The 12,642-nt window shown below is 48.6% G+C and overlaps 1 protein-coding gene across 3 annotated transcripts in view; it reads left to right on the top strand.

The window, feature by feature from the left end:
• PLCG2 (phospholipase C gamma 2) overlaps positions 1 to 12,642 on the top strand; it is a 232,807-nt gene that overhangs the window by 46,790 nt on the left and 173,375 nt on the right. For all 3 annotated transcript variants that reach the window (XM_077451313.1, XM_077451297.1, XM_077451305.1), the window contains exon 2: positions 3,617 to 3,861. In XM_077451313.1, the coding sequence (XP_077307439.1) occupies positions 3,663 to 3,861 (199 nt within the window). In that variant the 5' untranslated portion in view covers positions 3,617 to 3,662. The remainder of the gene's footprint in view (positions 1 to 3,616; positions 3,862 to 12,642) is intronic.

The following is a 12,642-nucleotide window of genomic DNA, read 5'->3' as shown; positions in this document are numbered from 1 at the left end:
GTGGAGCCTTTCGGCTTCATTTCCCGGTTCCCTACTGCGCATGCGCGAGTCACGCTGCGCAATAAGGATGGTCCCCACTGTCTCTGGGATCTGTGTGTTTCCCAGCAGGCAGCGGGGGACTTTCGGAAAAGGGGCGTAGATTCTGCAGATTCTACGCCCCTTTCCGCAGATAGCTATGCCGGAAGTGGGGGCAGATACCTGTACTGTACAGGTACCTGCACCCCCCCTCCCCCCTGAAAGGTGCCAATTGTGGCGCGGGAGGGGGGGAGGATTCCAATGAGCGGAAGGTCCACATTAGGGTGGAGCTCCGCTTTAAGGTCCCCTTCAGTGTCCATTCCTCAATCAGCGCACACTGAGGACACCCAACTGACCCTAGTTGGGGGGTTGGATAAAATCACATCTGGAACAGTTATGAAGCTATTAATCAGCGCAGCTAAAATCTGCACCATCAAGTGGCCAGCAGGGAGGAACATGATCATCTAAAGGGTTGCCGGGGATGTGTTCTTTCACTCTGGCTCATCACTCGGCATCACTCTGCTCTCTGTATCACTGTGCTGTTTCTCCTTTCACTGTCCAGTCACATGCTGTAGTGGGTGGGGCTATGTGCAGAACAGTGATTATGTCACTGCTACTTTTAGAAGGTAATATCTGGGTTTTCAAAGGCATTTAGTACACAATAAAAATGGATTTATATCCTTTAGTGGCTACTGGGATATATATTTAAATGAAAGCCTTTGTGGCAGTAGTGAGGCTGCAAGCCGATCTCCTACTCATAAGTCTCTAAAAAAACGGTAAAATGTTTTAAAAATAAAGTGGAGTCCATCCAATCGCTCACCTAACATCCACCCCGGCGGCGGATTACAGATCATTACACCCGGGGGCGGACTTAAAGGGATTTTTTTTTTAAATAAATATAAAAATGGAAGCATCTAATGGTCTTAGAACTCTTTACTCGGAGTTCTTCTAAAACCTTTCCATCATTGCCAAGGAAATCCGTGTTCTGTGAGCGTAAATCCCCCCCCGATGTCAGTCCGATTGAAAAGTGCGCATTATGCGTGGCGCTCGGCCAGGTATGAGGAGTGCGGCGGAGCGTGACAACGCAGGAAAATCGCTCTGTAATATATCTGAGAGGAATTGGCGGCTTTCTTCACAGCTGCGTCACGTATCCTGCCTTGTCTGAGATAGTCGCCGCTTCACCTCGCCAACATACAAATCAGATCCAATCTCTAGAATTAGTTCCTTTTCATCGCATATACTACATATATATATATATATATATATATATATATATATATATATATACAGTGTATTGTACAGGAAGCCAGGGATGGGGGGTCCTGGAACACAGATATAGACCACCACTGTTTGGGTTGTGGGGTCCGACAAGAGTACAGTTTTGGAGTCCTCAGGCATTCATTAGGGGTTACATAGTTACATAGTAGGTGAGATTGAAAAAGCTCATCAAGCCCAACCTAAGGTGATTTGGTATAAAGGTGAAAAACTATTTACAAATTTCCCAGGATTGTTAAGGGGTAACTCCACTTTTGCAGGAAAAACCCCCAGCAAATAAAAAAATGTATTAGTAGTCTAGCACATGGGTGTCAAATACAATTTAATCGCAGGCTGCATCAGCAGCATGGCTGCCCTCAAAGGGCTGGTTGTATCAGGATTACACTACGTACAGAGTGCAGGGTTCAGGAGTGCGTTATGTACGGAGTGCAGCATTCAAGGAGGAGCTATATACAGAGTGCAGGGTTCAGGAGTGCGTTTCCTACAGAGTGCAAATTTCAGGGGTGAGCTATATACAGAGTGCAGGGTTCAGGAGTGCGTTACCTACAGAGTGCAAAGTTAGGGGTAAGCTATGCACAGAGTGCAGGGTTTAGGGGTGCGTTACCTACAGAGTGCAAAGTTAGGGGGTAAGCTATGTAGAGAGTGCAGGGTTCAGGATTACACTACATACAGAGTGCAGGGTTGAGGAGTGCGTTACCTACAGAGTGCAAAGTTAGGGGGTAAGCTATGTAGAGAGTGCAGGGTTCAGGATTACACTACATACAGAGTGCAGGGTTGAGGAGTGCGTTACCTACAGAGTGCAAAGTTAGGGGGTAAGCTATGAACAGAGTGCAGGGTTCAGGATTACACTACATACAGAGTGCAGGGTTCAGGAGTGCGTTACCTACAGAGTGCAAAGTTAGGGGGTAAGCTATGTAGAGAGTGCAGGGTTCAGGATTACACTACATACAGAGTGCAGGGTTGAGGAGTGCTTTACCTACAGAGTGCAAATTTAGGGGGTAAGCTATGTACAGAGTGCAGAGTTCAGGATTACACTACATACAGAGTGCAGGGTTCAGGAGTGCGTTACCTACAGAGTGCAAAGTTAGGGGGTAAGCTATGTACAGAGTTCAGGATTACACTATGTACAGAGTCCACACTCTATTAACAGAGTGTGAGGATGCGGGAGGATACAGAGTGCAGGGTTCAGAAGTGCTTTACCTACACAGTGCAAATTTCAGGGGTGAGCTATGTACAGAGTGCAGGGGTCAGGATTACACTACGTACAGTGTTCACACTCTATTCACGGAGTGTGAGGATGCAGGAGGATACAGAGTGCAGTGTTCAGGAGTGCGTTACCTACAGAGTGCAAAGTTAGGGGGTAAGCTATATACATAGTGCAGAGTTCAGGATTACACTAGGTACAGAGTGCAGGGTTCAGGAGTGCGTTATGTACAGAGTGCAGGGTTCAGGAGTACTTTACCTACAGAGTGCAAAGTTATGGGTGAGCTATTTACAGAGTTCAGGATTACACTACGTACAGAATCCACACTCTATTCACGGAGTGTGAGGATGCGGGAGGATACAGAATGTAGGATTCAGGAGTGCTTTACCTACAGAGTGCAAATTTCAGGGGTGAGTTATGTACAGAGTGCAGGGTTCAGGATTACACTACGTACAGAAGGCAGGGTTCAGGATTATACTACATACAGAGTACAGGGTTCAGGAGTGCGTTACTTACAGAGTGCAAAGTTAGGGGGTGAGCTATGTACAGAGTACAGGGTTCAGGATTACACTATGTACAGAGTGCAGGGGTCAGGATTACACTACGTACAGAGTTCACACTCTATTCACGGGGTGGGAGGATACGGAGGGATACAGAGTGCAGGGTTCAGGAGTGCGTTACTTACAGAGTGCAAAGTTAGGGGGTGAGCTATGTACAGAATACAGGGTTCAGGATTACACTACGTACAGAGATAACACTCTATTCACGGAGTGGGAGGATGTGGAGGGATACAGAGTGCAGGGTTCAGGAGTGCATTGCCTGCAGAGTGCAAATTTCAGGGGTGAGCTATGTACAGAGTGCAGAGTTCAGGATTACACTATGTACAGAGTCCACACTCTATTCACGGAGTGGGAGGATGTGGAGGGATACAGAGTGCAGGGTTCAGGAGTGCGTTACCTGCAGAGTGCAAATGGGACATTTGTTCCGGTGACAACTAAGAGGGCATTTCCTTCACTTTGGAGTCTCATGTGCCATGTGCCTAGGGCAGTGTGATCTGTTTTTAAGTTTATTTTATACAAAGTTGGAAAAATGACACCATTTTTTATTTATTTTTTTGCGCAGCGGTTTTGAAAGGTGAAAGGTCTGCTGGGGCGGAGTGAAGACCACCATGCCTCGTAGGAGTAGTTCCGATTTCCGGGCTCTCCCGGAGTACCAGAAGAGCCACATCAAGAGGACCTTGGAGCTGGGCACTGTGATGACCGTATTTAACTACAAGAAGTCTCAGCCGGAACGGAGGACCATCCAGGTCATAATGGAGACCTTCCAGGTGGCGTGGAGTAAGACTGCAGACAAAATCGAAGGATTCTGTAAGTACTTTTTTTGCTTCAATATAAAAACTGGATACAATATGGACAAAAAATAAAATGCCTGATGCCTGTAAATTTTATGTAACCCCCCCCCCCCCCCAAAATAAACAAACAAAGGCGGGTGGCTTACCCTCCATTGATTGCATTCATTTCATTTATTTCCTTTCATCCTGAATTCCTGACAGTGAAGGTCTTCCTGGTCCGCAGTGACAACGCCCGCAGTCTGTGCCTCTGCGTTGTCCCCTCAGGACTGGGGTCTTCAAAATTTCTAAGTAAAGGGCCAAATGACTGTCCTTTCATTTTTAGGGGGGGGGGGGGGGCAGGCTAAGGCCAGTTGAAGTAGAAAATGCCCCGGAGTCCAGGGGAGTAAAAAAAATGACATAGTGCCTGTGGTCAGTAGGAGGAGGAAGAGTGTTGATCATTGGTGTCAGTGGAAGGAATAATGCCCCATCGTTGGTGTCAGTGGAAGGAATAGTACCCCACTGTGCCCTATAGTCGATGTCAGTTGAAGGAAATGTGCCCCATCACTGGTGTCACTGGGAGGAATAGTGCCCCATTATGTGTGTCAGTGGAAGGAATAGTGCCTCATCACTGGTGTCAGGGCGAGGAATAGTGCCCCGTCATTGGTGTCAGTGGGAGGAATAGTGCCCCATCATTAGTATCAGTGGGAGAAATAGTGCCCCATCATTGGTGTCAGTGGAAGGAATAGTGCCCCGTTGTTGGTGTCAGTAGAAGGAATAGTGCCCCATCATTGGTGACAGTGGAAGGAATTGTGCCCCATCATTGGTGTCAGTGGGGGGAATAGTGCCCCATCATTGGTGTCAGGGCGAGGAATAGTGCCCCATCATTGGTGTCAGTGGGAGGAGGAATAGTGCCCCATCATTGGTGTCAGTGGAAGGAATAGTGCCCCATCATTGGTGTCAGTGGGAGGAATAGTGCCCCATCATTGGTATCAGTGGGAGAAATAGTGCCCCATCATTGGTGTCAGTGGAAGGAATAGTGCCCCGTTGTTGGTGTCAGTAGAAGGAATAGTGCCCCATCATTGGTGACAGTGGAAGGAATTGTGCCCCATCATTGGTGTCAGTGGGGGGAATAGTGCCCCATAATTGGTGTCAGTGGAAGGAATAGTGCCCCATCATTGGTGTCAGTGGGAGGAGGAATAGTGCCCCATCATTGGTGTCAGTGGGGGGAATAGTGCCCCATCACTGGTGTCAGTGGAAGAAATAGTGTCCCATCATTGATGTCAGTGGAAGGAATAGTATCACATTGTTGGCATCAATAGAAAGAATAGTGCCCCATCATTGGTGTCAGTGGGAGGAATATTGTCCCCTTTATTGGAGTCAGTGGAAGGAATGGTGCCTCATCATTGGTGTCAGTGGGAGGAATGCCCCAGCATTAGTATTAGTACAATGAAGAGTGCTTCATTATTGGTGTCAGTGGAAGGAATGGTGCTTTTTCATTGGTGTCAGTGGGAAGAATAGTGCCCCATCATTGGTATTAATGGGAGGAATAGTGCCTCATCATTGGTATTAATGGGAGGAATAGTGCCCCATCATTGGAATTAATGGGAGGAATAGTGCCTCATCATTGGTATTAATGGGAGGAATAGTGCCTCATCATTGGTATTAATGGGAGGAATAGTGCCCCATCATTGGTATTAATGGGAGGAATAGTGCCCCATCATTGGTATTAATGGGAGGAATAATGCCTCATCATTGGTATTAATGGGAGGAATAGTGCCCCATCATTGGTATTAATGGGAGGAATAATGCCTCATCATTGGTGTCAGCGGCAGAAATAGTGCTCTTAGGACTGGATAAAGGCAAGCAAAAGGCCCCATTCAGCCACCAAGCCCATGATGGTAATATTAAATGCTCTAACGAAAAACAAAAATCTTAATTTCCATACAATTGTTGGAATTTTCGACCTCTGGTGTGTGGCCAGCCTGACTGATGAAGCCCCGTGTATGTAGAAGATATTTTTAAGAAGAAGGTTCGGCGTGACCTTTAACGCTCTCCTAACGCCATCACTTTAAGCGACTTTAACTGACTGTTGTGTAAAATAAACCTCCTGCATAAAAAGTATTCAAGAGATAAATATGGTATTTACCATCAGACCGAGGGAACCATTTCACTTAATCCAAGAAAAAAAACAAAGAATATAAAAAAAAAAAAAAGGAGGCCTCCTTCCAACCGCGGTCACAAATCACTTTCAGGAGCCGGCCACTCTCTGTACAATTCACAGCAAGAATACAATTTCACCGCCGAGCAAGAGGTCAGCGCTTTAAATTGCTTTTCCCTATCTCACATGAAAGAACGAAACATTTTCATTTATTGACGAGATGATGGCTGAGCTGAGACAAGTTACTTAAATCCAATGACCCCTGACTCCGAGTCCAAAAAGATCGAGTTGTCTTCGTTTATAAGGATTAGAATGGATGCTGTTTTTCTATTTCCTTACCGCCGATGGTCTTTTAAAGGAGAAGGAGCGGTCCAAAGAAAATCGTTTCTGCGGGTTTCATAGGACGGTGCTGATTACCTCTCTGGAGGGCAAGTTCATGGGAAATGGTGACCTCGGGCCATCTGCAGGCATTGACCTTCATGTGTCCGTATTGGTGGGAGTTTTTATTTACGGCGGTGGGAAAAGATAACAAATAGGTTAAAGCCTATGTGGGATTATCTGAGTCCAAATGGTAGCTGGATTTCACCAGAGCTCGTGGTGGTGGACAAAGGCCAGGAAACCTAGTGGTCCCGGTTTTCTTAGCTGTAAACTGACATTGGGTCGTGGCCCTCGGGATTGCCTCACCAAGGGAGTGGCTGAAACAGGGGATGAAGACCAGGGGTGTTCAGGTCCAAGCGGGGCTTGAGGCAGGAAAGGGAGTAGTCAGGTCCAGGCAGGGGTACAGGCAAGCAGCAGGCAAAGGAGCAGAGGAGGGAGTAGTCAATTCTAGGCAGGGGTCCAGGCAGGTGGCAGGCAAGGGATTATTCAGGTTCAGGCAGGGGTAGAGTCAGGCGACAGGTGAAGGAGAAGTCAGGTCCAGGCAGAAGTTTAGGAAGACAGCAAGTGAGGGATTGGTCAGGTCAATGCAGGGGTTGCAGTAGGAACAGGAGTAGCCAGGTCCAGACAGTGGTCGAGGCAGGCAGCAAGTGAGGGATTGGTCAGGTTCATGCAGAGGTTACAGCAGGCAAGGGAGTAGCCAGATTCAGGCAGGGATCGAGGCATGTGGCAGGTGAGGGATTAGTCAGGTCCAGGCAGGTGTCCAGGCAGGCAGCAAGTGAGGGATTAGTCAGGTCCCTGTAGGATTGTGGCAAGCAAGGGAGTAGCCAGGTGCAGGCAGGGGTACAGGCAAGCAGCAGGCAAAGGAGCAGTCAATTTCAGATGGGTCGAGGCAGGCAGCAGAGGAGGGAGTAGTCAAGTCTAGGCATGGGTCCAGGCAGGTGGCAGGCAAGGGATTATTCAGGTTCAGGCAGGGGTAGAGTCAGGCGACATTCGAAGGAGTAGTCAGGTCCAGGCAGAAGTCGAGGAAGACAGCAAGTGAGGGATTGGTCAGGTAAATGCAGCAGGCACAGGAGTAGCCAGGTCCAGACAGTGGTCGAGGCAGGCAACAAGTGAGGGATTAGTCAGGTCCATGCAGAGGTTACAGCAGGCAAGGGAGTCGCCAGGTTCAGGCAGGGATCGAGGCATGTGGCAGGTGAGGGATTAGTCAGGTCCAGGCAGGTGTCCAGGCAGGCAGCAAGTGAGGGATTAGTCAGGTCCATGCAGGATTGAGGCAGGCAAGGGAGTATCCAGGTTCCGGCAGGGGTCAGGGCAGGCAGCATGTGAGGGATTGATCAGGTTCATGCAAGGGTTGCGGCAGGCACAGGAGTAGCCAGGTCTAAGCAGGTGTCAAGGCAGGCAGCCAGGGAGGGACTAGCCAGGTCCATGCAGGGGTCGAGGCAGGTGCGAGGCATGAGAGCATTTGGTGGAATCTCTGCACTGAGTTCCCAGATCTGCACATCTGCTGTGCCCATTACCATCCCTGCTGGACTTGTATTTCATTTGTATTATGGAGAACGTAACAGGAGTAGCTGAAACACACAAAGTTGGGTGGGGACACCCAAAAGCCCCCGGTGGACAGGAACAAAGTCGGGGGAATTCTTCAGGGAGATCCCGCTCTTGGAGTATCCATATGGCCAGGGCCTGACTCAGCGCAACGGGCTCTACTTATAATAAAAATATCACTTTTAGAGTTGCTAATCCTTTAATAGGCATTACTGTTTTAATGTCCAGTATCCTTTATATGTTGTTAAGAAAATGAGGCCATGAGGACATTTTTTAACGATCCTCCATGCTGTCCACTTGGATAAGCCTTTCTAAATCTATACACCAAAGCAGCCACATTCGTCTAATGTTACTGGGTGAGAGATTATCGGATGATCGTCGCGGTGTGTCTTTGTATGTCCCTACATTACATTGTCTAGGAACCCGTGTATCCAAAAATAAAAAGCAGACATTGGTCTTTTCACTGGAAAACTTGTTGCTGCATTTTGGGGTTTCCCCAGAGTTTTTATGAATTGCTTCTACTTTCTAGAAGAAATAACCATGAAAAGAAATTAAAAGTGGAAACATTAAATGCAATTCTGTCATGGTGAGGGCATGGGTGGGGGGCTTGATGTGTTGGAGTTATACCCTGCCTTTACATGTTTAGGCCACATGAACACAGACGTACTTGTGTGAAAGTCGTCTTGTTTTCCCGTGGCTGAGAAGCCATAGGTGGAGTGTGCAGGCTGCCATAGAAGTGATTGGCTGCGCACCCCTGTGCTTGTGTTAGTGCCACTGTCAGATGCCAGGCTCGAAGACCAGTGGCTATAGCAGTAGAGAGGCTCCCACCTACCAACTTGATAAGTATACAAGCAGGTCACCCTGGCGGACGACATGGGTTCACCTGAGGTGCAGGGTATAAGCACTAAGTGGTGTTCGCCAGAGCTCCTGATGGTGGTAATGGGTTTTGCTGCATGTTAGTAGCAGATCGCAGTCCTCAGAATTATCCCACCAGGAGGTGAGCAAGCCAGGATTCAATAGCAGATATAGCAGAAGCAGAAACATAGTCAGTAAACAAGCAAAGGTTGTTATCAAGTGGTTGCAGATTGGGATCAAGCGGAAATGTAGTTGAGGAACAAGCCAAAGGTCGGTAACAAGTGGTTGCAGGTTGGGATCAAGCATAGGTGTAGTTGGAGAACAAGCCAAAGGTCGGTAACAAGTGGATGCTGGTTAAGGTCAAGCGGAAGTGCAGTCAAGGAACAAGCCAAAGGTCAGTAACGAGTGGTTTCAGGTTGGGATCAAGCATAGTTGAGGAACAAGCCAAAGTTTGGTAACAAGTGGTTGCAGGTAGGGATCAAGCGAAAGCGTAGTTGAGGAACAAGCCAAAGGTCCATAACAAGTGGTTGCAGGTAGGGATCAAGCGAAAGCGTAGTTGAGGAACAAGCCAAAGGTCCATAACAAATGGTTGCAGGTAAGGATCAAGTGGAAGAGTAGTTGAGGAACAAGCCAAAGGTCGGTAACAAGTGGTAGCGAGTGGTAGCAAAGATGCAAATGGCAACAGGAGTGACAAAAGTGACTGGGAGGAGCAAAGAGTTCAACGTTCACCAAAAAGGTTCAAGACAAGATTGTCCAAGGAACTGTTTGGGGAGCAGTCCAGCATCTCAGGTGGCTCAGCAAGAAGAGATACTGCCAGGAAAAACAGAGGTTGCAGGTTCAGATCTGGGTCCTGGCATAACACTACTCTGCATCAGTGTTTACCCATACGTGTGTGCAGGGCTGTCTTTAAGGCAGCGCAAAAGGGGCAGCTTCCCTGGGCCCTGTCATTGTTGTGGGGCCCAAAGCAGTTGACTCATACTTGCCAACTATCCCGGTTTAAATTCCCTTGTCCCTTGAAGTTTTATTCCTGTGCTGTGTCCTGATATCTCAGTGTGAAGTGCTGCTACTAATGCTGCCCAGCTTTGCCCTATTGTTGTGTACAGATGACTCACCTGCAGACCCTGTGTTTACATGTAAATAACCGGCATACATATGTAAATAGTGTCTGCAGTACTAAGTAAATAGCTGCGGCCGGCATTGTAAATAAATGTAAATGAAGCTGGCATTCATATGTGTATCATACTTCCTTGCAATGAGGAGATGATGTGCTGTAACCTCTAGCGACCAATCAGTGAGCAGTATTACTGTACAGTCTCTAGCAACCAATCAACAAGCAGAAATCATTTGCTGTAACCTCTAGCAACTAATCAGTGAGCCGTAATGTGTGCTGTAACTTCTAGCAACCATTCGTTAAGCAGTAATGATATGCTGTAACCTCTGGCAACCAGTCACAATTGCTGCCTGATCTGATACAGTAAACTGATTTTAAGTCTAGCTGCTATTTATTGTATGTCTCAGAGCATGTGGTGAGTGAAATTGCATGGGAGGGGCCCCAAGAAAATTTTTGTCCAGGGTCCAATCAATATTAAAGACGGCCCTGCATGTGCGTACAATGCATTTTACCAAATGCAGAAGTGTAACATTGGAGAAATTAGACACACATACATAGGGAGGGATAAATCAGATTCAGACAGGTCAAGGCAGCCAGCAGTGGAGGGATAAATCAGGTTCAGACATGTTCAGATAGGCAGCAGACAAGGGATTAGTCAGCTTCAGGGCAGGCGGCAGGGGAGGTAGCAGTCAGTCCAGGCATGAGTCAAGGCAGGCGCAGGGGAAAGAGCACTTTGGTTCTGTCCGGTAGAAGCAGGCGAGGGATTAGTCAGGTTCAGGCAGGGGTCAAGGCAGGTGGCAGGGGAAGGATAAATTAGGTTTGGAAGTGTTGAGATAGGCGGCAGGTGAGGCATAAGTCAGGTCCAGGGAAGGTGGCGGGGGAGGTAGCAGTCAGTCCATGAAGTACTGAAGGCATGTGGCAGGGAAGATAGTAGTCAGTCCAGGCAGCAGCAGCTGAGGCAGGCGGCAGGAGAGGTCGTCGTGGTTTGTCTAGGCAGGAGTCAACACAGGCGCAGGAGAGGGAGCACTCTTGTTCAGTTAGGTAGCAGCAGGGGAGGGATAAATCAGGTCCAGGCAGTGATCAATGCAGGCAGCAGGGGAGGGATAAATCAGGTTCAGACAGGTCAAGGCAGGCAGCAGGCTAGGCATTAGTCAGGTCCAGGCAGGGGTAGCAGTAGGCGAGGGAGTTGTCAAGTCCAGGCAGGGGTAGCAGCAGGCTAGGTATTAGTCAGGTCCAGGCAGGGGAAGCAGCGGGCAGCAGGCAAGGGAATAGTCAGGTCCAGGCAGGGGAAGCAGCGGGCAGCAGGCGAGGGAGTAGTCAGGTCCAGGCAGAGGTAACAGCGGGCAGCAGGCCAGGGAGTAGTCAGGTCCAGGCAGGGGAAGCAGCAGGCAAGGGAGTAGTCAGGTCCAGGCAGGGGTAGCAGCAGGTGAAGGACTAGTCAGGTCCAGGCAGGGTTAGCAGCAGGTGAAGGACTAGTCAGGTCCAGGCAGGGTTAGCAGCAGGCAAGGGAATAGTCAGGTCCAGGCAGGGGCGGCAGCGGGCAGCAGGCGAGGGAGTAGTCAGGTCCAGTCAGGGGTAACAGCGGGCAGCAGGCCAAGGAGTAGTCAGGTCCAGGCAGGGGAAGCAGCAGGCAAGGGAGTAGTCAGGTCCAGGCAGGGGTAGCAGCAGGTGAAGGACTAGTCAGGTCCAGGCAGGGTTAGCAGCAGGTGAAGGACTAGTCAGGTCCAGGCAGGGTTAGCAGCAGGTGAAGGACTAGTCAGGTCCAGGCAGGGTTAGCAGCAGGCAAGGGGGTAGTCACGTCCAGGCAGGCGTAGCAGCAGGCAAGGGAGTAGTCAGATCCAGGTAGGGGTAGCAGCAGGCAGCAGGCGAGGGAGTAGTCAGGTTCAGGCAGGGGAAGCAGCGGGCAGCAGGCGAAGGAGTAGTCAGCCATGTGGAAAAATACTGGTTGAACAGCATCTTCTACCAATCAGATGCAGTCACTGGTTGTATATTCAGACACCCGCAGGTGATGGCTGTGTGCATACAATAACCAGCAGTGCACATTCTTCCATCCAGGGCTTGGTCAACCATAATAAAATGGGGCAGGTACCCTGTCCTCCACCAGGTTACAACAGACCCCCCCCCCCCCTAACATTTTTAGATTCTAGGTGCATAGTTGTTACAACATAGACAGAGACTGAGAGGAAGGGCCCCTTTGTACGGGTGCAGCGGAACCCTTCTTCTAAAACTGAGGGACCCTTCTTATCAGTCTATGGCTATATTGTACCCATTCCTGGTGAAGATGGATTTAAGAGGAACTTTGACAATGACATTAAGGAGTCAATTTAACACTTCCAATTATTTATTTCCTTTCACAGAGATCACAGTACACCTCTCGACAAAACTTTCATCTGATTTTCTTTTCAAAATGACGGCGCCATCTTTCTTCAGGCTTCATCCAGGGTCAGCATTTACTTCCTGGACTGAGATGCCAGATCAGAGATGACACAATCATATAAATTCCGGTGGCTGTGTTCACAAATGTCTGACACAGATCAGCCCCTGCTGCAGCCTCTCACTGGGGAATGGGAGACTGAGGAAATGCTTCCTCCTGCCTGCAGCAGAATGGTGCTGTCATCTGAGCCTAGACAAAGCCACAGGACTTTCAGTGGTGAAAGTGGAGCTTTTTCTTTTTTTAAATGATACTGTTGCTATATATTGCGACGGGTCAAAAATGTATTCATCCTTATATGTAAGGTTGCTGAATTGTCCAAAAGTAACTCCACTTTTGTTAA

This window comes from Lithobates pipiens, unplaced genomic scaffold (genome assembly GCF_037356315.1).
Source record: "Lithobates pipiens isolate NorthernLeopardFrog02 unplaced genomic scaffold, aLitPip1_a1.2 Scaffold_10, whole genome shotgun sequence".
Classification (NCBI taxonomy): Eukaryota; Metazoa; Chordata; class Amphibia; order Anura; family Ranidae; genus Lithobates; species Lithobates pipiens.
This window is presented reverse-complemented; position numbering and strand designations above follow the sequence as displayed.